Source organism: Pyricularia pennisetigena, chromosome 2, assembly GCF_004337985.1.
Source record: "Pyricularia pennisetigena strain Br36 chromosome 2, whole genome shotgun sequence".
NCBI lineage: Eukaryota > Fungi > Ascomycota > Sordariomycetes > Magnaporthales > Pyriculariaceae > Pyricularia > Pyricularia pennisetigena.
The window spans coordinates 164514-188446 of record NC_043741.1 but is presented as its reverse complement, the minus strand read 5'-3'; the positions used below and the strand labels follow the sequence as shown (position 1 = coordinate 188446).

The window sequence follows — 23933 nt, the reverse complement described above, 5'->3', positions numbered from 1 at the left end:
GTAGCGGTAGGAGCGGTGAGTTACAAATTGGCCAGAGAATTAATTGATTTGACGATGACTTCTTTACCAAATTCCAGTCTAGAAATAGTAGCACAGCTTCATTTCACTTCCGGACAGCGATGCCACTCCGAGAATCGGGAGACTGCAAAACCCCACCATGGGTGTGGGTTGACCGGTACTTTCGCAATCTGCGAGTGCTACCCCGTTCCGGCCCGGCGCTATTAATTAGCAGACAGTGCCTTTGGTGTAGCCAAGACAAACAACAGCCCAGTGACGTAGTGAGACCGAATGGCAAGACATTAATCTCTCCATGTGGCCCCCCCATCCAACTCCGCTCGTTCGAGGGACCCTGTGCCCGAAAATTTGGCCTATCGGGGGATCCAGGTCCGCCAACCCCTCATTTTTGTTTTGCTTTTGCTGCCAGACTGACGGCTTTTTTTCTGATTTGGTTGTCCATTTTGTTTCTCCGCACTTTGCCCTTCCCCTCTGTCCCTTTCTGGTAACCTTATTCGGCGCAACAAGTCACCAAACATTGCTTGTTGTTTGTTCTCGGGTGTTGAAGCGAATTAAAAACGCCACTCTCAAATGGAACCGAGGACCCTGCTGATTTGCGCGACAGAAAAATAATAAAAATAATAACAATCCCAGCGAGATGCAGGTCTTTTGCTCGCTCTTTCCGCTCCCACAGTCTAACAAGCGATCAATCAAATGCAAAACTATCTATCTACATTATCTACCCCAATTATACTATCTACTGCTAGACACAAGTCGCACCGGTGGGGGTTAGTGCTCGCCCAAATCCCCCCAAATACCCCCCACCGATTCAGTGGGTTCATTCCCCATTCAGTTGCTAGGGTATAATCTATCCTGTACCAAGTCCCAGTCACCTGTCTAAACTGTTTGTTGGTTGCAACGTTGTAGATGCGGGGAAACCTATCGTTTAGGCGTCTCTCTCGGAGTTGCGCCCGCCCATTCGGTTGGTTTTCAGACCTGCTGGGTTTGATGTATTGTATGTTTTTGACAAGGTACAAAAATCGGGTTTGATACGAGAAATTCATACCATTGGCATGTGCATGGTGTTGGTATCCATCCGTATCGGCAAAGTACCCCAGATGATGCCACGCTTATCTCCCAGCGCTGGTCGTTCCCCCCCCCAAACAAGGCCGACCGATTGTTAGTTTCCAACCATGCATGTTATCAATCCCGAGCCTTTTTCTCAAGAGGCCAAGGTGGCAACCGTTACATTTATGCCGTGCCCTCCTGGTGGTACGGTACATTGCTGGCTTGCGAAACAGGGGTACACACACTTGTGCTCGGGACGCCATAAGAAATAAGACAACGCCAGCTTTAGATTGGGCCTAGATTTTTGGTTGTCTTGTTTCTTTTCTTTTTTTTTGTTTTTTTTTTCTTGTTTTCAAATGTCGGGCCGCTAGTTGTCGCATGTAGCCTGCATTTGTTTTATAATAAATTCTTGGCAGCCGGCACCAATCCATTTCGTCCGAGGAGCACTGCAAAAACCACCCGCGCAAACATGTCATCCGTACCGCAGGATGGCCCAGTGCCGAGCTCCTCGGTCCACGAAGCCACTCCAGCCGCCGCGCAAGATGGCAAGGACTCGGTTGCGCATTATCGCAGGGACTCGACCGCCAGCCACAACATGGGCAAGGTGATCGAGGACCAATCCGAGACGGCGCGCGTGCTCGACCACGCCGCCGAGCGGGCCCTGTGCCGCAAGTTCGACATCCGCCTCATGCCGGTGCTCGCCTTCCTGTACCTCCTCAACGCCCTCGACAAGGGCAACATCGGCAACGCCCAGACCGCCGGCCTGAGCGACGACCTCGGCTTCTCCAGCGGCCAGTACAACCTGATCCTGTCCATCTTCTTCGTGCCGTTTGTCATTTTTGCCCCGCCCCTGTCGATCCTCGGAAAGAAGTTTGGCCCGGCCAGGGTCCTGCCGTGCCTGGCCGTCGTGTTCGGCTCCATGACCCTGTTGACGGCCGCCGCCAAGGGTTTCGGCGGCATCTTTGCACTGCGGTGGTTCCTGGGAATGGCAGAGTCGGCCGTCTTCCCGCTCGTCATCTACTACCTCACCACTTTTTACCGGCGCGGAGAGCTCGCGCGCCGGCTGGCCATATTCTACGCGGCCGCCAACATCGCCAACGCCTTTTCCGGCCTCTTGGCGTTTGCCGTGTTTCGGATCGAGCGCCCGGACCTCATCGACTTTCGCTGGCGCTGGCTGTTCATCATCGAGGGCTCCATCACGGTGCTGTTTGCCCTGTTCGCCTACTGGTACCTGCCGCTCAACGCCGGGACGGCCAGCTTCCTGACCGAGGAGGAAAAGGCGCTGGCGTACCACCGCATCCACGTCGACTCGTCCTCGGTCGTCGAGGAGGACTTCAACTTTCGCAAGTCCCTCGTCGTCTTTAGGCACCCGACCACCTGGGCCTTTTTGCTCATCGAGATCTGCGTCGGCGTCTCGGCCCAGGCCGTGCACCTGTTCCTGCCGCAGATCATCCAGCGGCTTGGGTACGGCACCATCCAGACGAACCTGTACACTGTCGCTCCGAACATTGGTGTAAGTTGGGCCCCGCCCCCTTTTTTTCTTTTGCTGCAGCAGAGAGGATGAATACTAAAAGTACTGAATCACACCAGGGTGCCGTCATGCTCATCATCCTCGCCTTCCTTTCCGATTGGCGACGTATCCGCGGGCCCTTTGTCGCACTGGGGTTTACTTTTACCTGTTTAGGGTTTGCCGTCTACGCTTCCATTCAGGACATTGGCGCGCAGGTCCAGCTTGGCTATTTCGCGACGTTTATGATGTGCTGGGGCACGTCTGCGCCGTCTGTTCTCACCAGCACGGTAAGCCGCCATTTATTTGCACCTTTTTGTTGGTACCTCGGATTGGCCTCCTGGATCGAACGTCGTGACTGACAGCTCACTTAACAAAATAACAGTGGTACAACAACAACATCGCCCACGAAGGCCAGCGTCTGGTCCTGACCTCGGTCGGCGTTCCCCTTGCCAACCTGATGGGCCTCATTCCCAGCAACATCTTCCGACTCGAGGATGCCCCCAAGTACGAGAAGGGTCTCATCACGGTGGCTTGCTTCGGTGCCGCCGGAGCTTTGGCTGCAGCGTCCATGTTCACCTACATGTTTTTCGACAACAAGGCCAGGAACAGACGGCAGGGCGTCCGTCTTAGTGCGAGGGATGTGCCGACTCACAAGCTGAGGGATGGCCCGAGGGCTGAGGAGTTTAGATGGTTTTTGTAGGGCTGGATCGGGGGTGGCTTTTATGTACCACATCTAGTCTAATATGTACCCAAGCAGTTTGTCGTCCACAACAACGGAGCCATGCCTGCCAAAACAAAAACAAAAACCACAAAAAAAAAAACCCCCCCCCAAACGCCAGTCCTATGCAATGCTTTAATACATCAATGATAAATTACAAAGTTTCCAATCAGAGCGCCAACCCAGGCGTCGAGCTATTCACCGACGATGACCGTCTCCCAAAACTCGGCACGTACACACTGGGCGTCTGATAACTCTCAATCAGATCGACCTCGCTGATCGGCCTCCTCGACCTCCCATCACCATGCTCCACCGACATCCCCCTGCCAGCGCCTGCCACGTCGTCCGCCACCTCGACGGCGCGCAGGTCCGAGAACTCGATGACGCCCTCGCCCTCCAGCGCCGCCGCCGCCGCCGACCCGCACCTGACAAAGACGCCGCTCATGGGCCGCAGGTTCGCGGCGCCCTGGTCCGCGTCCACAAACGTCACGCGCGACCTCCTGTCGCCGGCGCTGCACGTGCTGTCCCTCGACCCGGGCGCCGGCGCGCTCAGCTTCAGCACCGGCGGCGGCGGCCGCAGGTCCGCAGGCGCCAGCGGCCTCAGCGCGATGGTGATGCTGCTGCTGCTGCCGCCCCCGCTGCCGTCCCTCGACTTGCTCGGCGGCGGTGCGGGCGGGAGCTGCCGCTTCTGCTGCAGAGCGCTCTTCCTGGCGGCGCTGTTGCTGCTGGCCGCGGTGGTGCTGGACAGGCGGCCGCTGGCCGTGCCGCGGCTTTGCTTTTCGGGCAGGCCGAGGAGGCGGCGGATGCGCGGGGCCGCGATGACACTGATGAACTGCCGCAGGGCCGGCATGCAGGCCACGCAGATGCCGATGCAGACCTCGGCGCTGGACCAGATGGCGCCCTCGAGGGACTCGTCGGTTATGGCGGTCGCTGGGGAGACGGACAGGAGGAGCGGGATGCGGATGCAGCTTATTACGATGAGGCTGTGTGCTGAACGGTGAGTACTTGGGGTTGTTTTTTTTTTGGTGGGGTACAGAACCATAGGAAAAGAAAAAAAAAAGGTATGCAAACAAAACTCACAAGACGCCAAACCCAAACATCAACATCACCCCAATCTTCTCCCGGCTCTTGAGGTTGAGTCGCCACACCAGCGTAGCCGGCAGACCAAACATCCACAGGTCCAGCAGCACCCCGACGATGGCGTGCGTGACGGGTATGTCGTTCATGTGCCAGCAGGACCCCGGGTGGTCCTCGCCGGTCCAGCCGAGCCAGAAGTGGTCCAGGGGCCGGCACTGCACGAAACACAAGACGATGAAGACGCCCGTCTGGAACATGTTGAAGTAGTGCGTGAAGCGAAACACGCGCTGGGCGTCGGGCTCGCGAAAGATGCGCATGTAGGTGAAGAGGATCGAGGACTTGACGAGGCAGATCATGATGAAGTAGAAGGGTTCGAATATGAATATGACCTGGGATTTGTTTTGCGTTAGTGTTGGTGTGGAGGGAGAGAGACAACAAAATAAAAAGAAGTGAGGGACAATGTAAAAAGATGGAGAACAAACCAGGAGGAAACGGGTTATCCTGCGTGCAGATATCGCCCACATATCTGTGGCCAGGTTGTTTTTGATAACTGCAAGCATCGCATCAGCCTCTATACAAAAACAAGTCTGTTTTTTTTTTTTTTTTTTTCTGACCAAGTGGGTATCAAATACGCCAACTACTCACCTTCAATTCCTGCCGGGAGGAGCGCTGCAAAAAGGACCTGCCACAGCCCGACACTGGTTAACCTCGCCCCATCACTTTTATCACAACCAACCCCGATAACAAGACACCAACAAGTCAACATCAAACTCACCCATGCCAATATGATGGTGGTATCATCATGATACCAACTCGACACCTTGGCCAGCTTGAGGGCTAGTCGAAGGATGATCAGCAGCGTCGGAACGGCAGCCATGATCCCGATGCCGATGGGGAGTTGGACATAGTGATTCGCCGGAGGGCGGTTGCAGATAGTCGAGGTTGCGTTGATGGCAGCTGTGGATTTTGTTTATCGAATCGTTAGCTCGTAGCCCACCTTCCGAGGCTCCAACCCAGGAGAGGGCATCCGTGCAAAGCCAAGAAAAGTCCCAAAACCCACCGAGGCTCTCCCAAGTCGAACAACTATTGCGTATGCAGGGTGTGAGATAACCCAGGAACCATTTATCGTCCTGACACAGACATGTCTGGTTGGAATACGGACATGTTGTTGTCGAGAGCCCATCGAGTGCGCAGTTTGCCTTGAAAACAGAAACGTCCCCAAAATCTGTTAGACTTTTCTTTTTGTTGATTACCCAATTTCTTCGTTGTCTGAGTTTGAAAAAAAAAAAAAAAAGAAATATCAACTCCCTACTTACCGCACACGACGGGATCTGAAGAAAAATCGGCGCAAGGACCAACTCGGCCTTCCACGGCGGCGAGGCAACGGCTCCGGTCAAGACCAGGTTGACAATGACGAGCAGTCCAAAACTTAACATTTTGGCCCTGCTACTAAATTATGCATTATAGATTCTGGGAGATGGTGAAAAAAAAATGTGGAAATTGCAAGGAGCAGAAAAAAACAACAAAAGAAAAAAAAAACAGAGAGCAGAGACCAAACCCCCCATAGGAAGCTTATGAGGCTCCAAGTGGCAACTTGATGCTGCCATCCGCTGCGGCCGCATCACTGACACTTTGTTTTCCCTCGTGAACGCCATGGAAGGCTGCCGCCAAGCAAGCAGAGAAAAGAGTGCAGCTGGGAAGCCCATCAAGGTTTGCAAGCCAGCCGCCACCGTGACATGTCGATTCGGGACCTGATCGCTTATGCAAGGCACTTGTTGCGCCATCCCTCCCCAACCCACCCCTCTATAATTTTTTTTTTCCCCCGCGGAATCTAAATTGGGTTTTCGCGTGGAGTAGCTGTCATCCATGGTCATTAGTCGTGGTCGGTGACGTGCGCCGCCGCGGAAAAAAGTATAGCGGGGGAGGCGGCTAGGAGCGAGCTCGGCGACTGCCGACGATGGCGCTAGCGGCAGCCACCTCCTATTCGCCCTTTGCGAGGGGGAAAAGTGCAGGGTGTTTGTTTTTCCCCCCCGCGTCAACATGATGCCCATTTGCTCACATTTCGATTGTATAGCTCATCGGCTTTTTGCCAAAGTAGGGCATCGGCGCATCGCAAGGGAAACGCCCCAATCAGGATGAGCATCTTGTGGCTTGACCCACAACAGCCTTCCGAATGTCCAATCGCATCTCGTGCGTAGGACTTTTTTTTTTACCTTGGAAAATATACCCCTCTGATACTTGTTTGATAAAGATTTCTACGCAAAGAAATTGTGCAAGGTAACCATAGACTCCAGAGTACCAACCACGGAATATGATCTGTACGCAATCCTCTCTTCACACGGTCTGGCTCTTATTGCGAGCTTTTTCTCCTCCCTTCAATCGACAAAGTGTTGCAGCAAACGCGCCAACCCATTCTAGTCTACTGTAGTCTAGTCTGGAAAGTCTGGAGCGATCTATAAGCCTTGTTCAATCGCCAAGCGGATGCTGTCAGCCAAGGCGCATCATCTGGACTAGCCTAGATCGACAAGCCTCGTCGTTCACGGGGAGCCGAGCTGATTAGCCTTCACTTATATTATGTCGTTGGCCTCGCCAGAAGCCCATGAAACGGCTGAATGTATCTCCCCGTCTTCTACCACGTTTTACACCAGAGACTGTTTCTTGACGGAAAAAAAGGTTCCAATTATTTCGGCAGCGGATTCAGTCACAACATCTTTGTAGCCGAGACAAATTACTTGTACGGGTAGCCTTGCTGGGCTTTTTTTCTTGTTAAGCGCTACAGCTATTTCCCAAAAGCCAAAATCATGGCCTTGTACGTCAACCCGCAAAGCTCTTTGCTCCTTTGGTATTTACTTGAACAGCAATGGGCTTTAGCCGTTTCTCGAGATTATGAACCGAATGACCCTCTTGGCGGTCTTGGAAGACGGCACATCTACCGGAGCCCAGTGGCTGCTTCCTCTCCTTGTTTTCTGAAAAAAAAAGAAACCCACAAGTTGTGGGCCACAACTTACCAAGATTTTATCGGCAAAGATAGAGTCTGCCGGCAGCTGTAATACACGTATGTACCCCGATACCCAGGTTGAACTCAAATCTTTTGATTCGTTGATAGTAACTTTTGGTGCTATTATAATACATAGTTGGGAAGCGGTGACAAAACTCTAATAATGTAACTCAAGTAGCAAGTGTCTCTTGGCTAGATTTCCATTGGTCCAGTACAAACTGCGTCGCCTCAGCCTTGTACTTTTCTTGGTACGTCTTGTGAACTGAGGAATCTGTGCCTTCCGGGGAATGCTTATCGCACCAACGGTCGTTCTTGTCGCACCATGACTTGATGGTTTTGGTATAAGCGCTGCAGGCGCCGTTACGGTGTCGCCGGAGAAAGCCGTTGCGGTTGGTTACGGTACCGACGTCGAATGACTGATTGGCGGCGCGAGTTGGATCGCCAAAAAGAAGCGTTGCGATGACTGGACAGGATGGCAAGTAGAATGAGTACTCATCCAATCGTCTCTTTAACACGTAGAATCCAGCATAAACTGTGCGGCCGGGGACCGAAAAAAAAAGAAAAAGAAAAAAAGAGAACTTACTATTCTTGTTGTAATTGGAATTGATTGGTTTTGATCTGACGATTGGAAGACTGCTTGCGCCGCAAACGAGGTCGCCGACGACATGCGCACCCTGGGAATAACCAATCAAGACGATCTTGCTTTGGGGGCACATTTCGACATAGTTTTTAACAAGCTTGGAAAGATTCTTGGTTCCCTTGGAGACGCTAAATAAATACACTATTGGGTTCATCTTGGCCGGGTAGTCTAGGGCAGTGATGGAACTACCAGGTATGGAGTTGGCTATGCTCTGGGCGACGGGCGCGATCCTGCCCAAGCTGGAGCGCTCTGTCGAGCCGCGAGCCACGAATATCTGCACGCCCGAGGCGCACGACGTCGGGGCCGCTTTGGATGCATCGCCGGTCGGTTGCGGTAATGTCCCTGCAGCGGCCGCAGCAAACAACAACCAAACTATCGGGAGTGCGGAAACCATCGTGGGTGAAAAGAAGACGTTACAAACTAGACTTTTCTTTACTCTGGCGATATGCAAAGGCCGATGTAAAAACCCGGCGAGGAGGAACTGCTCAGATGCGATATTACCACAAAAGGCACGACCAAGGTCAGATTAACTGGCGAGGCCGTTAACTTGTTATAGGCAGGACGCCGCTCATATACAACCGTCTATTTAATGCTGAGTTATTTATAACACGAATAGTAAATAAAAGCAATTTTCCATCAGGCAATATGAAACGGGGCCGACTGGGGTTACCCGGGTTTGTTTAGTAAGGCATCAAAAATTGGTAGTCGCGCAGTCCTAATAGCCAGGCAGAGTAGGCATGGATGAGTCGCAAAATCGAGTCACTAATTTCTACAAATAGAACGGATTGGACTCGCAGTATACGTCAACGAAATCAGAATAGAATTAATACGTAGACACAGTGCCTTTTGTTCGTGTAGAGCGGTAAATATGCTTGTTTTAAGTTCAAGAATATGTTCACGGTTTCAATGTCCAAAAAAGCTCTCTTCAGTCCGAGATGAACCTGGCAGCAAGAATATAAAGAGACAGATAGTGAATATAAAGCAAACCAGTAGTCAATAATCAGTTTCCTCCAGCTACTTACTTTTTTATACATTGTTGGCATTAATCAATTTAGATGAACGATTCATGAACGACACTACAACTGAAGCTATTGACTGCGAGCACGCATTGTCTATTGTCGCGTGAGGCAAGGACAGTATCAGTCCCGATAAAACTAGGATCCGTTGTATTGTCTTAGTGGTAAAACAATACGTAGGCCGTGTTATTATCCAATAGCACCAAAGTACGTAGAGTACAAACCTCACATTCTAAATAAATCAAACACCCGACTACTCTCGATGAGAAAGCCGAAGTCTGTAGTTGTTCACGGTCATGCTCTCAAGACCAGTGGGATCGCTGTCACGGACAGGGCGCAAGCAGCCGAGCGTGTGTAGGTTATCAGAGCTCCATGTCCAGCGGCAGCCTGCAGATCCAAGCTGGAGATAGTGATAGTTTCGGAGTTTTCATGTGAATCTCCACGCCGACCTTGCTTTCGTCCGCGCTGCCCGGCGTTTCCCATTCTTTTTTCCTTTCCTTTTCTGCAGAATCAAATCTAAAAGACGGGACTTGAAAAAGTTAAAAGTAGACAACAAAGGTATATTACCCGAATCAGCTAAACTTGTGGAATCAATGCGCTATATACCCGACTGCCTTATAATGCCTGATTTCATTATCTAGGCATTCCAAAACCCACCCTTGGGGGCCCGCGTCGGCCCAAATTGGTCGGGCGGGCGACCCGTGGGTGGGTTAAATTATTTATAAGGGGGCCCGGCCCAGCCCAACGCGGGTTTTTTTGGCAACGCGCGGGCCCCTGTACAAAACCCGGAAAATATATATATTGCGTATAAATATTAATAATGGCGCTAACTGAAATGTTAAATATAAAATATATTTGTTAATCTTTATCTTGTAAGTGATTTTCTTTATATCCTTTTTGATACAACCCGCAGGTTACCCAATTCGGGTTGAGCCCGCCAGCCCGTGGGCTGGTGGGCCGGGCCGGGCTAAACTTGTTTCGGGTTTTGGCAGGCCTCATAATCATTATCAGACATTTGCTAGTATAGTACATTCAAAGTATTAAATAATAGTTGGAAGGGTGTTTTGCCGTATAGTAAGTTTCTGTATGCAAATGCATGCCTATTATATTTGCAACCCATCATTACAGTCTGTATAATATACAGTTATTCATTTGACTTTACTTTCCTGCTTTTCAAGTAAGTTGTATTCAAGGCACTATTCTGGCTTTTAGCATCATTTTCATCATACAATTAGGCGGATTGCGCTCTATAGTAGATAAACATGCATTAATATACTCACTTGTGAATGTATTAACAGCGAATTTGCCTCTTTACCGGGATCGGTGAATTTCTTTACGCCGTAAAGTTCGGGATTAATATAGGCAAGTAGTGCAGACAACTAAGCTTTTTATCATCTAATACAAAACTTAAAAGGAAGCTATCCGACATCAACCGGATGTGATATAGAAGAAAAAAAAGGGCTTGGGTGGATTTATAGGTGCTTTTCAACCAAGGCACCGGAATCGCACGTGCAGTTACTTATTCAACTAGAAATTTTATCCCAAGCACGATAGCCATTTCTATGGTTCGGAGCATTTTAAACACAAGTCCCGGCCCTCCCGGGCTTCCTCTGATGCTTTTCAAGGACGCGTGCAAATTGACATTCTCTACTGCACTCACAGCAATGCCTGCCAGCTGGTGACGGGTTCATATTTTTTCGCCTGGCTCACTACTGGGAAAGCATGGCGAACGGCGCCCAATGGCGGAGTCGCCTCCAATGGCATAGTGTTGGAATAATAATGACGATCACGCGCAAAGGGATATCCCGGTATTGGATAGCGTGGCTTCCGGGCTGCCTTAAATGTAAGGCACCCACGGATATGGAAAACGCCGTTTTTTCTGTTGTCACAGAACACTTTGCAAAAACTTACTCTGTTACTCAGGGAGATAGACAGAAATAGTTAGGTATAGCAACTCGCACTAATTGTGCATTTCAGCTCGCATCCATACGCGTAGACGAGGTCTATAAACAGATTTCAAGAGTGCTAACGGGGAAAACGGCTGCAACTCCAATGACTTGGAGGATTCCCGCAGAGAAGACATAGCGCTGTTCGCAAAGTGCGCAATTAAGTTGAAAGGTAAACGGTTGTGTTGTCGAATTGATAGCCGATAATCTCGAACTAAGAACCTCGACGCAGACGCAGCTGTTTTCTTTGCATCCCCATGCATGTTGCATATATTTACCAGTGCTAATTTATATTTGCCGTACTAAATGCTACAGTGAGTTTTCAAGCATTTGCTAAATGTATAGATAAAAACTTAAAAAAAAGTTATTTCTATTTATAAGTCGTTATTAGCAACTCATGCTAATTTGTTAAAAACTTAGATTCAATAGCTTTGCACCCAACACCGCATGTTATGTACTCATATTAATATATTTATCTATTAAGTGTAAATATATAGCCGAAAGACAAACAGAGGTTACTTGGAAGAGACTTTTATTGAAAAGTATGCGCAGCATCCTTCATAATATTATTAATATAATTGTTTCGCCCTCTAATTCAAATATGGACTTCGCAAATCTCATTTTCCCTGCTATGATTCTATTTGCTCTAACGGTAAGCAAGTGGCAAATTGCACTATGATTTCATTATTTTTCTTGTCATTAACATTGTTCGCAAGATAATATTGAGCAAATGACGAGTACAGCACCAAAACGTGTACAAAACAATTCTGGCCACGACCCGAGCCTGAGAGTGCTCATGCATGCCTTCAGCGATTTCGCATGCGCAGGTATCTCCTACCTAGCACGCAGGGCCCGCTGACGACCGTGTTTGCCTCCAAAGTCTTCCCGCCGCCGCCGCCGCCGCGCAGAGCCCCATCACCAGGTCGTACCGCGCCTTGCACGGCAGCGTCTCGCCGTATCTCAGCCCTACATGAAGGCGCCCCAACGCCCAACCGTCAAACAATGTGGCCGGCTGGCGTCCACGGCGCGCGGATCTCAAAGCACGACGTGTTGGGCTGCAAGCAGGCCGAGCGCGTCGCCTTTTCCGCCGCCGCTCGGCCATCCTACTCCCGCACTCCACAGTAGCTTGGTCTTGTTTTTCATCCAGCCACCTCTGTGCGTTTTCGCTCCAGATCACTCTGTAAAACGAAGTTGGCTCCATAAACGCAACGAATGGAGGAAAAAAAAGAAAAAAAAAAACCGGATTTTTTTTTTGTCCAACTTGGAAAGTTTTGGCGGCGATAGCCTTGGGCTCAACCCTTGGGTTTGCGGGTAGCCTTCTTCTGCTCTTTCTTTGGAGTCGCCATCCTTGTAGCTGTGAGTTGTTTCACTCCAATTCGCTCGGGGCGAATGGAGGCGACGGAGACTCCGGAGGTGGCGACGGCGCTAGGACGAAAACGGAGACCTATCATGGAAGAATCTCGAAGGAAAAGGATACCGAAAAGTGCTCAAAGGCAACTAAATCAGCAAGGAAAATCAACACTTGGTATTCGGCCCTGGACGTTGTGAATAATTCTAATAAATTTAGCCCGAAGCTTGGTCTGTCCAAATTATGTAACCCGGGGTTATATTTGTTCCTAATGCGGGATGATCTGTTAGAAAAAACTTTAATCTGGCCGGGGAAGCGGGCTCCAAAAGAGGGCATCTTATGCATTATCATGTCTGAATCGGTCACCATTTTTGAATAGACCATTTATTTTGCCTTTCCATGTGGGAAGATCGCACTTTTGCCAAAATTAAGCCCTCGAAACTCGGAATTCCGTACAAAGGCTATTGAAATAAACATTTATCAAGGTTTTATTGCGTTTTCAGGCGTGGGCACTTAATATATCTAATTTTTCTATTCATGCGCTTTACGCATTGCGGCTTGACAGTTTATAGCTATTTATATGGAGGGTGCATGACACCTAACTCTGTCGTGTTCATCCCATATCAGACACATCACTTGCAGTCCACGAACCACCTACCAACCTTCATCTCTTCGTCCTCGACTACTTATCCATTCGGCTTTCTCTACCTCTATCAACCCACCATTAAACCGACAAGTTTGGACATCCACGCCCAGATCACCACCCACTACCTCAAGCCTCTTCACAATGCAGTTTTCATTCTCTGCCATCGCCATCCTTTTGGCCTTTGGGGTCAACCTTGCATCGGCCGACAGGCACCACGATCTTGTTTGCGTCAAGAAAGAATCTAACAACAACAGCCACGTGCACATGCCTGCCACACGATGTGCCTGCGATCACCTGAAGAAGGTTGGCAAATGTGACGACTGCTCCGTGTTCGAGGACCATTCCTGCCATTCGGACGGCGAGAAACTGGACGGAGACGAGTTTGAACATGCATGCACCACCATATGCTCCGAATTTGACGCCACCGGGTCGTCCATCCTCCCTTGATGTGGTACCTTCACTCGACTGATCGACGGGCGGGGTCTGGCTTAGTTGGGCCGCGTGCACGAGAAAAAAAACACGATCGACGTCGTTAGCAAAGTGTTTGGAGCGGTAAAATACTAGAGTTGTACATTTGATAGATGGAAATTCAATCACGTTGAAAAAGAAAATGACGTTCATATTGTGCCTGTTTGCTTGCGTGTGAAACTCTAAATCCTGGCGGGCTATATAGTCAATCTCTTGGAGATTATGTTTCTCCCAGTCGTCTTTCTCAACTGATTCCATTCCCCGGCGGTACGCAACAACATCTCTCCACTCGACCCAAAGGAAGCAATGATATTCTGAATAGGTAACATTGGACGGAATCTCCCGAGTTTTGAAATCCTGACCCAGGTGCCGCTTTCGGCAAATGGCGACGAGGTCCATCTCGCGGTCGGATTCTGTAGCCACCTGAACTCCTAGCAGCCCAACATTCTTGGTCAGGAAAGTCCGGATTTGTGAACACATAACTTCCAAGGTCTTCTGGTGGAATTCTAGGTTCGCATCCGCTCCGTATTCTATCCAGAAGAACCACAAAGCACCTCCTCAGAGGCGATACCGACCTGTCATCAAACTCGGCGACATCCATCGACGCATTAAAGGAGCGCAGCCAGGCCTTTTTGGCAGTTTTGAAAAATAAAACATGACGGACAGGTGGTTGCGCGCCAAAATATCTAGTACAAGAAACAAAGCGATATATTGCAAAAGCTTGACATGTTTAGGAGCATGACAATCTTGTAAGGATCAGGCCCCCCAGACCTACCTTTGGTATCACCACTCCACCCCGCCAGCTACACCGTTGGCAGGCACGGCCACACCAGTAAGCCATTCACCGTGCAAAGGGGTCTATCGATCCCGGGTTAAAACGCGTCTGCCGAGATGGTAAGCTGCAGCACGGACGTGGGTCAGTGTGGCGGCTTTGATAAGGTGCCCGCATCCGGTCTGCAGTCCATGATACTCGACAGCATCGCAGCGGACACGTCAAAAGACAGCCAGCCCTTCACCTGCCATCGATTTAAAAGCAAACATGGCAGTGGAGAACGTGGTTGAAGAGAATATACTGGAGAAATAGCAGCAGGAGCTCCAGACAATTGCAGATGGTTCGTTGCAACAACAACAACATGCTTCAAAGATCATGGCGCTTGTGAAAGACGTGAAAACCATCATGTTACGGAAGATTGGTATAGTGGATATTGCCGCAGACCTCTGAACTACTGGCCAAGTACTTCACTACTACGTCCGCAGCCTGGTTTTCTTTTTCTGGAAGAATCCTTGGACATTGTCGGCACTTGGCAGGGTGCTAGATGCCTGCAAAGCAGACTATCCTCGTGGGTATGGGAGCGTTTGGCCGAGAAGCCAGGCAACATCTCTTCAAACTCCCGAACTGGCCGAGCGTGCACTATTTTGCTGTTTGATTTCTCCGCTGTGCTATTGTTGGGCTCATATACTGTCCCCGTCTACATGACCTGAGAGGCTGACAGGGGCTGCTATTATCTGTTACAACCAGACGGCCTGATGACTGTAACCAGGGCTGACATTTTCTATCCACATTGAAGTCGACGGCCGAGAGAAGCCATGCATGGCCGGCCTCTCCGCCTCGATTGGTAGAGAAAAGTCGAAAGTCCATAGAGCAGGTATGTTGCCGTCATTGCTCTCAAGACCCGTCGGCTTCTGTTAGGATAACGTATACACATGGGCAACAACGCTACTAATCGAATGTCATCTACAGGCCATGCGAAAGAAACAGCTGCACAGAACTGCAAACTGCAGCTTGCTGGTTGTGGCTTTTTCAAGCAGCTAGCGTCGAAGTGGAGACTGCACTGGGGAGCGACCAGCTCCATTACTTTGAAAAACACTTTAATCGCAAGCATTTTGAGGACAACATGGAACTCAAGACGTAGTTTAAACGGCGGACACATTCAAGCTCTACTATTGGCAGTCTATCTAAAAATGAAATTTTTTACCGATAAACAACAAGACCTTTTCAAAAATTGCTCTCTTCTTCCATCTTGACATTTTGCATGTCTGGAAAGAGTTTGATCCATGCCTGTGAATAGCGACACCAAACAGTATACTAGCCGTTGTACGGTTGTAGAAGAATCAGCTGGAAGTAAAATCACAGAAAAGAAAAGAACAAGGCTGGAACGTCTTTTCAGGGCGTCAAACTGGCGGAAAAGCCAGGCCGCGGTACCAAAATAGAAACGCGACCCATTGCGTCAGGTAGCGTATTATCAGTGCGGTGTTCAGAGCTGGGTACGAAGCTCAGTACTATCCTTTTTGTACTAAAGAATGTACGACAGCTGGTTGCAATCGCAAAAAAGTTGCGGTTCTGCCCAGCGGAGCTGATTGTTTTCTCTTTTGCTTGTCTCGGCATGTCGTCAGAGAAAAGCCACATCTCCTGCACGATTCGCATCAAAAAGCTAAAAAATCAAAAGTCTGGATGACAGGACCAGTCAAGTTGTTTGTTTGTTTGTGGGTGTGTGTGTGTTTGCACAAGTAGCTCGGACCAGAAAATGCAGGTACCCTTCGTCGCGGCGAGGTGTCGATCTCGGGTCGCCTAAAAGGAGGTACCTAGGCATCCAAGGCATCTACCCATCTGCATGCGTACGTAGCTAGACGGCCGTTTAATCAATGTCAAACTACTTTTCCCCGGACCGGGCCGTGGCAAATCGCACATCTGGATCGGGATCGGACGTTGATTGTGCGTGTATACACGTCAAAAACAAAGTCTCGGACATGTCGGAAATATATAGTTAGGGCTGTCTTTGCAAGTCGCCTTTTTGCATGTCTCGGATCCGGCAGGCAGTCCAGTGTGTCTTATCAGCAGCCGTCGGGGAAATTCCGAACAGCTGGAATCCTGGGTAAAAGTCGAGTCGGAGTAAGAAGCGAAGCTAACGCAGGGGATGAGGCCAAGGGAACACTTGGCTAGTCCTAGAATATCCTTTCAGCTGGATGTCGGTGCATCCATCAGCTCGCCGCTCACAAATGCACGTTGGATGGTGTGTTTATTTAAGCGTGCAGCACCTGTGATGCGGGGGATGCATGAATGAATGAATGGCATGGCATGGCATGATGACGGGATGAAATCTTGGCTGCATTGTGCAGAAGATCGGCCAATGATTTGCTTTTTGTTTTGTTTTGTTTTTTTAATTTAATTTATTTTTGCCGTCAAGGTTTGGACAAAAACAATGACAAAAAGGGGAACAAAAAGAGAGAAAAAAAAAAAAAAAAAGCCGTCCAAAACTATGGCAAGTATCGGATTGGCCTAATGTTTTCCTCTGATATGAAATTGTCGTAAACCCAAAGCACACCCAAGAAATGAGTAGAGTAGCATTAGCAGTCGACAAACACCAAATGGCGAGAGGGACGGTGCCTAAACTTGGGTGCGTCTAGCGGCCACCAACAAGCGAACTAATACCCCTGGTGCGCAGAACGGGAGATTGCCGACGTCGTAATTGGTCAATCGCTCAATCGCCTCATTTTTGTCTTCAGCCGTAGGCTTGTCCATTGCTTGTTAGCGCCTCTTTTGTAGCAACTTCTCCTTGGTATGGTCTGCCCAGGTTGTTCCTGGAAGACCGAGACAACCAAGACTGTAAGACAATCGAGGCGAGCCGTGCCAGTCTGCAGACTTGACAAAATAAGGAGAATTGAGGTTTTTGATTTTGCAAGCCTTTTTTTTTCCTTTTTTTTTGGCGCCAGTTCCGGACCCCGGAAGTGCACCGCAGCTGAACCACACAGAGGGAAAAAAAAAAAAAAAAAAAAAACGTTTGCTCTTTCCGCTAAGCGACTCGGGGTGTGGTGTGTCTCTCCCAATCGAAACGGAAAATATGCTTGTCTTTCCTGCTCCCTTCATCGCACCCCCTGGATCCTTCCGAGTGCTGACTCGATTTTCTATTTTACTTCACCATCCCTCCTCCCCTTCCTTTCTTTTTTGTCCTCCACAATCCACCCCCGCATTGCCCACTCGGTCGATTGGGATTTCGGCAAGACGTCCGCAGAGGAGGCGCACTCTTCCAGTCCCGTCCATTCGTTCTTTTGTGTACTTGTACTTGTTCTTGTTTTCCCGACTCTCTTTTCAACAATGCACAGTCATTCATTCAATCTCTTGTCGGCGTTGCTGCTGGCCTCCACAGCAGCCGCCTCGGGCAGCTACGGTCCGGCCGGCAAGGCCGAGGTCCCGGTCGTGACGGTCGTTGTCAAGAGCACCATCACTACTTGCACGCTACCAAAGACGCCTCCACCGCCATGCTCCAGCAGAAGCAGCACGCGGGGCGGCTCTTATGGTGTTACCACCCCTTCTGGAGGCGGCAACATCAGCCGACCTGGCAGGTACAACTCGACGGCCTCAGCGACGTCAAGGTCGATTAGAACCTCGAGCATCTTGACCTATTCCGTTCCTGGCAACATCTCCACCATCAGGACGGGCCCTGGTTATGGCGGCGGGACCACCAGCCGTACCAGCAGCGCGACGGGATCATCCACCTCCGCGTCGGCAACTTCGACCTCATCCAGCACTCCACTGCCGGGTTGCGGCAGCGATTCGTACTGGCTGGCCAACATCAAACACCAAGGCTTTGCCCCTTATGCGCCCAGCCCGTCCAGCTACACCGTCTTCCGCAGCGTCAAGGACTTCGGCGCCAAGGGTGATGGCAAGACAGACGACACAGCAGCCATCAACCGTGCCATCAGCGAGGGAGGCCGCTGCGGTCCGGGATCGTGCAACTCCACCACCACCACTCCTGGGCTCATCTACTTCCCTCCTGGCACCTACCGCATCACGGCTCCGATCGTCAACTACTACTTCACGCAGATCTTTGGCAGCCCGCTCTGCATGCCCGTCATCAAGCCTAGTGCCGACTTTGTGGGCGCCTGGGTTCTCGACGCGAACCAGTACCAAGCCAGCGGCAAGCTGGGTTGGGGCTCCACCAACGTCTTCTGGAGGCAGGTTCGCAACTTGGTCATCGACATGACGGATCTGTCTGTCGCCGCTGACGTGGCCGGAATCCACTGGCCGTCCTCGCAGGCTACCAGCCTGCAGAACATCCACGTCAAGATGGCCAAGGGCACCCAGACCAAGCACTACGGCATGTTGATCGAGGAAGGATCCGGAGGCTACCTTGGCGACATGGTGTTTGAGGGTGGCCTGGATGGCATGCGAGTCGGAAACCAGCAGTTCACCATGCGCAACCTGACTTTTGTCGGCGCCCAGACTGCCATCAAGCAGATTTGGAGCTGGGGGTGGACGTACTCGGGCATCACCATCAAGGACTGCAAGGTAGGACTGGACATTGCCAACGTCGACGCGGGCAGCGGCCGCAGCTCAGTGGCATCAATCATCTTTATGGACTCGGAAATCACCAACACCGCCATCGGAATCGTGACCAACCGCAAGCCTCCGGGACAGGAGAACAACCCAGCACAGGCAAACACGCTCATCCTCGAGAACATCCGCATTTCCAACGTGCCGACTGCCATCAGCGGCCCCAACAACACCGTCCTTCTCGCCGGCTCGCCATCATCCACCACCATCGCCGGATGGGGTCAGGGTAACCGCTACACCGCCTCGGGCGGCCCGACTGCCTTCCAGGGCGCAATCGTTCCCTTTGCCCGTCCTGCAGCCCTGACCTCGGGGACCAACTTTTACGAACGCTCGCGGCCTTCATACGCCGAGGTGCCCGCCTCGCAGTTCCTGTCGGTCAAGTCAGAGGGCGCCAAGGGAGACGGCAAGACTGACGATACGGCAGCCATCCTCGCCGCCGTCAAGAAGGCCAGTTCCTCCAACAAGGTCCTCTTCTTTGACTACGGCATGTACGTTGTCACGTCGACCATCTACATCCCCGCCGGCATGCGCATCACAGGCGAGGCTCTCCCGGTCATCATCTCGCAGGGTGACTTCTTCAACTCGATGTCCTCGCCCAAGCCCGTTGTGCAGGTCGGCAAGCCGGGAGAGACTGGCGCGGCGGTCGAGTGGTCCGACATGGTGGTCTCGACGCGCGGACAGCAGATGGGCGCCATCCTCATCGAGTGGAACCTCGCATCCACCACGCCGTCGGGCATGTGGGACGTCCACACGCGCATCGGCGGCTTTGCCGGCTCCAACCTCTCGGCGGCAGACTGCCCCAAGACGCCGGGCACCAAGATCGACGCCGGCAACCTGGACAAGAAGTGCATTGCCGCCTTCATGTCGATGCACATCACGGCCTCGGCCTCGAACCTCGTCAACGAGAACTGCTGGCTCTGGGTGGCGGACCACGACGCCGAGCGCGACGCCGGCCTGGTGCAGATCACGGTCTACGCCGGCCGCGGCTTGCTGGTCGAGAGCAAGCAGGGCAAGATCTGGCTGTGGGGCACGGGCGTCGAGCACCACCAGCTGTACGAGTACCAGTTCGTCTCGACGCAGAACATCTTTGCCGGCCAGATGCAGACCGAGACGGCCTACTACCAGCCCAACCCGGACGCGACCCTGCCCTTCCCCGTCGACCTCAAGTTCTCGGACCCGACGCTCGACAAGGGCCAGAGCGGCTGGGGCCTGCGCGCCGTCGACAGCAAGGACATCCTGGTGTACGGCGCGGGGCTCTACAGCTTCTTTGACAACTACAACCTGACGTGCTCGCTGGAGGGTCAGGGCCAGCGCTGCCAGTCTAGGATCATGTCGGTCGAGAGGAGCGCCCGCGTCAACGTGTACAACCTCAACACGGTCGGCGTCGGGTCGCAGATCACGGTGGATGGGTTGGACGTATCGCGCTGGCAGGACAACAAGAACGGCTTTGTGAACACGGTGGCTGTCTTTAATTCCTGATGAGGAAGTTTACAAGCTTTTTCTCTCTCTCTCTCTCTCTCTCTCTCTCTCTCTTTCGTTTCTTTTCTTTTGTCTGTTATAAAAACTCTTGTTTGGAAACTTGATGGGACGGTAGCCTTACAGCGCAATTAATAATTACGGGTGTTTTTTTGGAGCCTGAGAATAACAATTGCTGATGTGAAATTTGTGAATATGCTTGGCCGACACGCTTGGACTGGATTCTCCCAGCGGTGACAACAGACGCATAAGCCATAGGTCTCATTACAGACGGCCTTGTGTTTACCACTAGCAGTAGCATACATGGGTTCAATCATGGATGACAAAGCATATATGACCAATTACTATATCAACACGCCGGCAAGTTGCCACCAAAATAGCAACACCAGCACTGATCAGGCCAATAACCTCTTGATCCATCGGCAGCATCCGTTTGCTAATCTTTGTTTTTGGGATCTTCCACCGCCACCACCGTTCTCGCTGGCAGGTCCAGTGCCAGCCTTTGGACGGGTCTCAGTTGCCTCGCCGGCTGCTGATCAGAAATAGGACCACGTCCAACATAACACGCCGAGAAGCTGCTAGGAAAAGCGGTGCTGGTTTTCATTCTTGTTTTTTTTTTTTTTCCCCCTTCAATTTGGCCCCCTAGTTTCGTCAAATGCGCCAACTATATCCACTCCCGGCACAAGGTGACCAGCCGGAAGGGCGTCGAGGGTAATCCAGCGAGGTCAGGGTTTCCGCCTGCAAAATCGGTTGAAAAGTCGGCGGAATGCCGAACACAAATCTCGACTCGAGTCACTCGACTATTGTCTGCGAGACCATTGCAGTGACGATGGCGGCGGTGAAAAAATGCCGCGACCCCTCTTTCGAGCTTGGGCTGCTTGGCAGTGCGGTCGAGACAGAATGCATGCTCGAAGCTACGCAACAGTGGCGGCTCGATCGCGGCAAGCCAACGCTGGCAAAGTCGCCGGCCAAGGTCGAGATACAAAGCCCGCCCCAGATGGCCGGGCAGTGCTGCAAATCCCTGTACGGAATCGCCCAGGGCCACCTCTCCAGTATCCCAAAGCTGCATGGCTGCGTCTCCGAGCTTTCCGAAGCAGGTCGCGACGGAATTCTCATGTGTGCGCTCCAGGGGCTACGATAAAATCTAGCAAGACTTTCGAGTTGCAGAAGCGCCATATACTGTAGCAGTGTAGCTCAGCCCGACCGTTCGTCCTCGCAACAAATCACACACTGAGCTGAGCGCATCTGTGCCTTTGGATTTGATGACAGATTCTACCCCTGGTCCATTTCAACTTGGCTGCCTCGGAGACGAGCGTTCTCGTCCTTGCCCTGCCCTCCGACGCCGCCGAGTCTATATGCCAGTGGGTGGTGCTCAGGGGTGGGCGACCAAAAAAAAAAAAAAAAAAGGAAAGGGTTACCATTCAACACCGTAGCCTACGGCAGCTCCAATTCCCTTTTGGGCATATTCACTACCGTCCTCAAGGTCCCGCTCCTTGGGTTGCGAGAGAAGGCGAGGTTGTGTGTGCCGCTTAATCCGGCAAGGTCTTCTAACTGAAAATCAAAACATTCAGTGACGTGATTCGAGAAGGAAGAAATCTGGTTTCTTCTTGAAAGAGGGTTCCTTGGGAATTCCATCCCAGCGAGTGCCCTGCTGTTGACTATAGACCCAAAACGAAAGATGTTGGCTGTATCTTGGCTCGTAGTACCGAAGCCTAGAATACGTTCTTGAGCTGGCGTTTGTCCAGTTCGAAGACTGTAGGCCATCGACCAAGTGTCATCGGGTTCCAAGCACCATCTCAGTATTGAAAATCAATTTTCTCCTTCTAATACTGGTATGGTAAGCACTTCAGCAAGCCACAAGAAGCTTTGAGCAAATAATTCAGTTTCGTACCTAGGAAACATGCGGGTGAAGCCGAACAAGATGCACACATTATGGCGGCCCTTGCGCGCCGCAAAAAAAGACCCAAGATTGTAGGAAAGATTGAGGAAGTGATGGACGATGTAAAACAAGGCTCTGGAGCAATATGCCTGACAAGAGAGGCCGAGGGGTCGATATGCGAAGATTGGTTCAGGAGCCGCAAACAATCCCGTATTTGTTAATTTGGCCCATTCAAGGAGACTTGATGAATTGGAGGTTTTTATATTTACTTTTACGGATTGATGCAGCTTGGCTGGCTCACAGGTCAAGCAACGCAGTATATCGTATTGCTATATGCGGGTAATCACTAATTCCACTTACCGCACCTGGCGATAGACAAAGTTTACGCACAAAAATAGTCAGTACTAGACCCTATGCTCCGACCGTCAATCAATCAAATACATATAATTCACGTATAGAATGGGCAATAGCTGAAAACAAGATGGCTGTCGTCAATATATACATGTATTTTCCAAGAGTGCTGGCTCTCGTTCGAGTTTATATACAAGGGTGCAAGGTTTCAAAAAAACAAACAAAACTAGCCCGCCACGTCCCGGCCAGCGTGGTTCGGCCCCTCCAACGGGTATTTCATCCAACCCACTGGCTTCTGACCTCAGTTACTGGCTCGGCCCTTTTCAAACGCATGGACCGCTCGCCGCGGCGCATTTCTTGGTGAAATCGTTTTTATCAATGGGGTTGGCTGCGAAACGGTCAGCACCTGCTTCTCCGCTGGAGAATTGAGGAATGCGTCGTTCATGACTTACATTGGCAAAAAAGCGGTTTGCCAGCCGGGTTGCATTTAAAACAGTCGCCATCGTTTCGGCACACCTCTGCAGGTAACGAAATTAGTTTACACGGCGCAAAACAAGGAAATGGTGTCGAGTTTGTACTCGTGGGCAGATGGCGTAAGCTTACCTCCAATGTCTTTATTTCCAGCTGCAACAGCAACAGCTCGCAGAAGGAAAAGTGATACGAAAGTAGCGAAACGCATAGTGAAGCTAGGGGTTGTTCAGAAATATAACAAAATTGGATAGAATTTTCCGAATAGCTGTGTAGTTGGGATGCTGTCTTGATAACAAATCGGTAAATCCCCGTACGGCTTGCGGCTTTATATACATGTAAAAGCCAGCTTAGCGTGAGGACGACCACTGTCAATCGCCTAGACCATGGAGCAATCAAACTCCTCCGAGCTAAATAAAGGTTTACAACCAGGGTTTAAGGTTTGCAGAAACGCAGTGGCCTTAATCGCAGATTTAACTTGTGCGCCATCCAGGGTTCAAAACGAATAATGTTTTGCGAAATTGTACAAGTGTATTTTTATAGAGCGGGAAACGCTGATTTGTAAATAATATACCCTGAGTAAGCATAAGACACAACTAGAAAAACGGAACATTTAGCAAGACAAATGTTATACCAAACAGCACCAAAATTTGACCAAATTTCACTGCTTAGCACGGTAATAGTCTACAGAAGTTTTTTTTCACTTTTTTTTGGTAGAAATTACTAGAGACTGGCACCTTAACAAAGTGGTTCATCAAGGCAGCCACCAGAGTAAAACAACGTTCGTCTCGAGGGAGGGTCGCAGCCCTAGGCCAAATTGGCTTCAGGGCGCCTTTTTCACGTCGCGATATCGACAATCGCCAAGGTTTCACCATCCAATGCACCGTATAGTTCAATCGCAGGCCCCGCTGTGCGAGCTGCGCACGTTTCGGCCTGGAAACATCTTGGCGACGCTGTAATCAACAAACGCCAAGGCGATTGATTGGCCCCACAGGTTT

The 23933-nt window shown here is 50.8% G+C and overlaps 7 protein-coding genes across 7 annotated transcripts; 5 read left to right on the top strand and 2 right to left on the bottom strand.

The window, feature by feature from the left end:
- Positions 1-1531: 1531 nt before the first annotated feature.
- Positions 1532-3272, top strand: PpBr36_00050 (uncharacterized protein; the record flags this gene model as incomplete). The annotated part of the gene is made up of 3 exons (XM_029887243.1): positions 1532-2575; positions 2653-2859; positions 2955-3272. The coding sequence occupies 3 exons, from the start codon at positions 1532-1534 to the stop codon at positions 3270-3272; spliced, it is 1569 nt and encodes a 522-aa protein (XP_029750996.1).
- Positions 3273-3459: 187 nt separating this feature from the next.
- PpBr36_00049 (uncharacterized protein) lies at positions 3460-5803 on the bottom strand (the record flags this gene model as incomplete). Its single annotated transcript, XM_029887242.1, has 5 exons — positions 3460-4273; positions 4371-4756; positions 5143-5324; positions 5428-5566; positions 5684-5803. 5 exons carry the CDS (start codon positions 5801-5803, stop codon positions 3460-3462), a joined length of 1641 nt encoding a protein of 546 aa, XP_029752043.1.
- Positions 5804-7535: 1732 nt separating this feature from the next.
- PpBr36_00048 (uncharacterized protein) lies at positions 7536-8399 on the bottom strand (the record flags this gene model as incomplete). Its single annotated transcript, XM_029887241.1, has 2 exons — positions 7536-7828; positions 7949-8399. The coding sequence occupies 2 exons, from the start codon at positions 8397-8399 to the stop codon at positions 7536-7538; spliced, it is 744 nt and encodes a 247-aa protein (XP_029752042.1).
- Positions 8400-11568: 3169 nt separating this feature from the next.
- Positions 11569-12092, top strand: PpBr36_00047 (uncharacterized protein; the record flags this gene model as incomplete). Its single annotated transcript, XM_029887240.1, has 2 exons — positions 11569-11619; positions 11817-12092. The coding sequence occupies 2 exons, from the start codon at positions 11569-11571 to the stop codon at positions 12090-12092; spliced, it is 327 nt and encodes a 108-aa protein (XP_029752039.1).
- A 1010-nt stretch (positions 12093-13102) lies between these two features.
- Positions 13103-13408, top strand: PpBr36_00046 (uncharacterized protein; the record flags this gene model as incomplete). The annotated part of the gene is made up of 1 exon (XM_029887239.1): positions 13103-13408. The coding sequence occupies one exon, from the start codon at positions 13103-13105 to the stop codon at positions 13406-13408; it is 306 nt and encodes a 101-aa protein (XP_029752038.1).
- A 4114-nt stretch (positions 13409-17522) lies between these two features.
- Positions 17523-20240, top strand: PpBr36_00045 (uncharacterized protein; the record flags this gene model as incomplete). The annotated part of the gene is made up of 1 exon (XM_029887238.1): positions 17523-20240. The coding sequence occupies one exon, from the start codon at positions 17523-17525 to the stop codon at positions 20238-20240; it is 2718 nt and encodes a 905-aa protein (XP_029752041.1).
- A 763-nt stretch (positions 20241-21003) lies between these two features.
- PpBr36_00044 (uncharacterized protein) lies at positions 21004-21378 on the top strand (the record flags this gene model as incomplete). The annotated part of the gene is made up of 1 exon (XM_029887237.1): positions 21004-21378. One exon carries the CDS (start codon positions 21004-21006, stop codon positions 21376-21378), a length of 375 nt encoding a protein of 124 aa, XP_029752040.1.
- Between the last annotated feature and the right edge of the window lie 2555 nt (positions 21379-23933).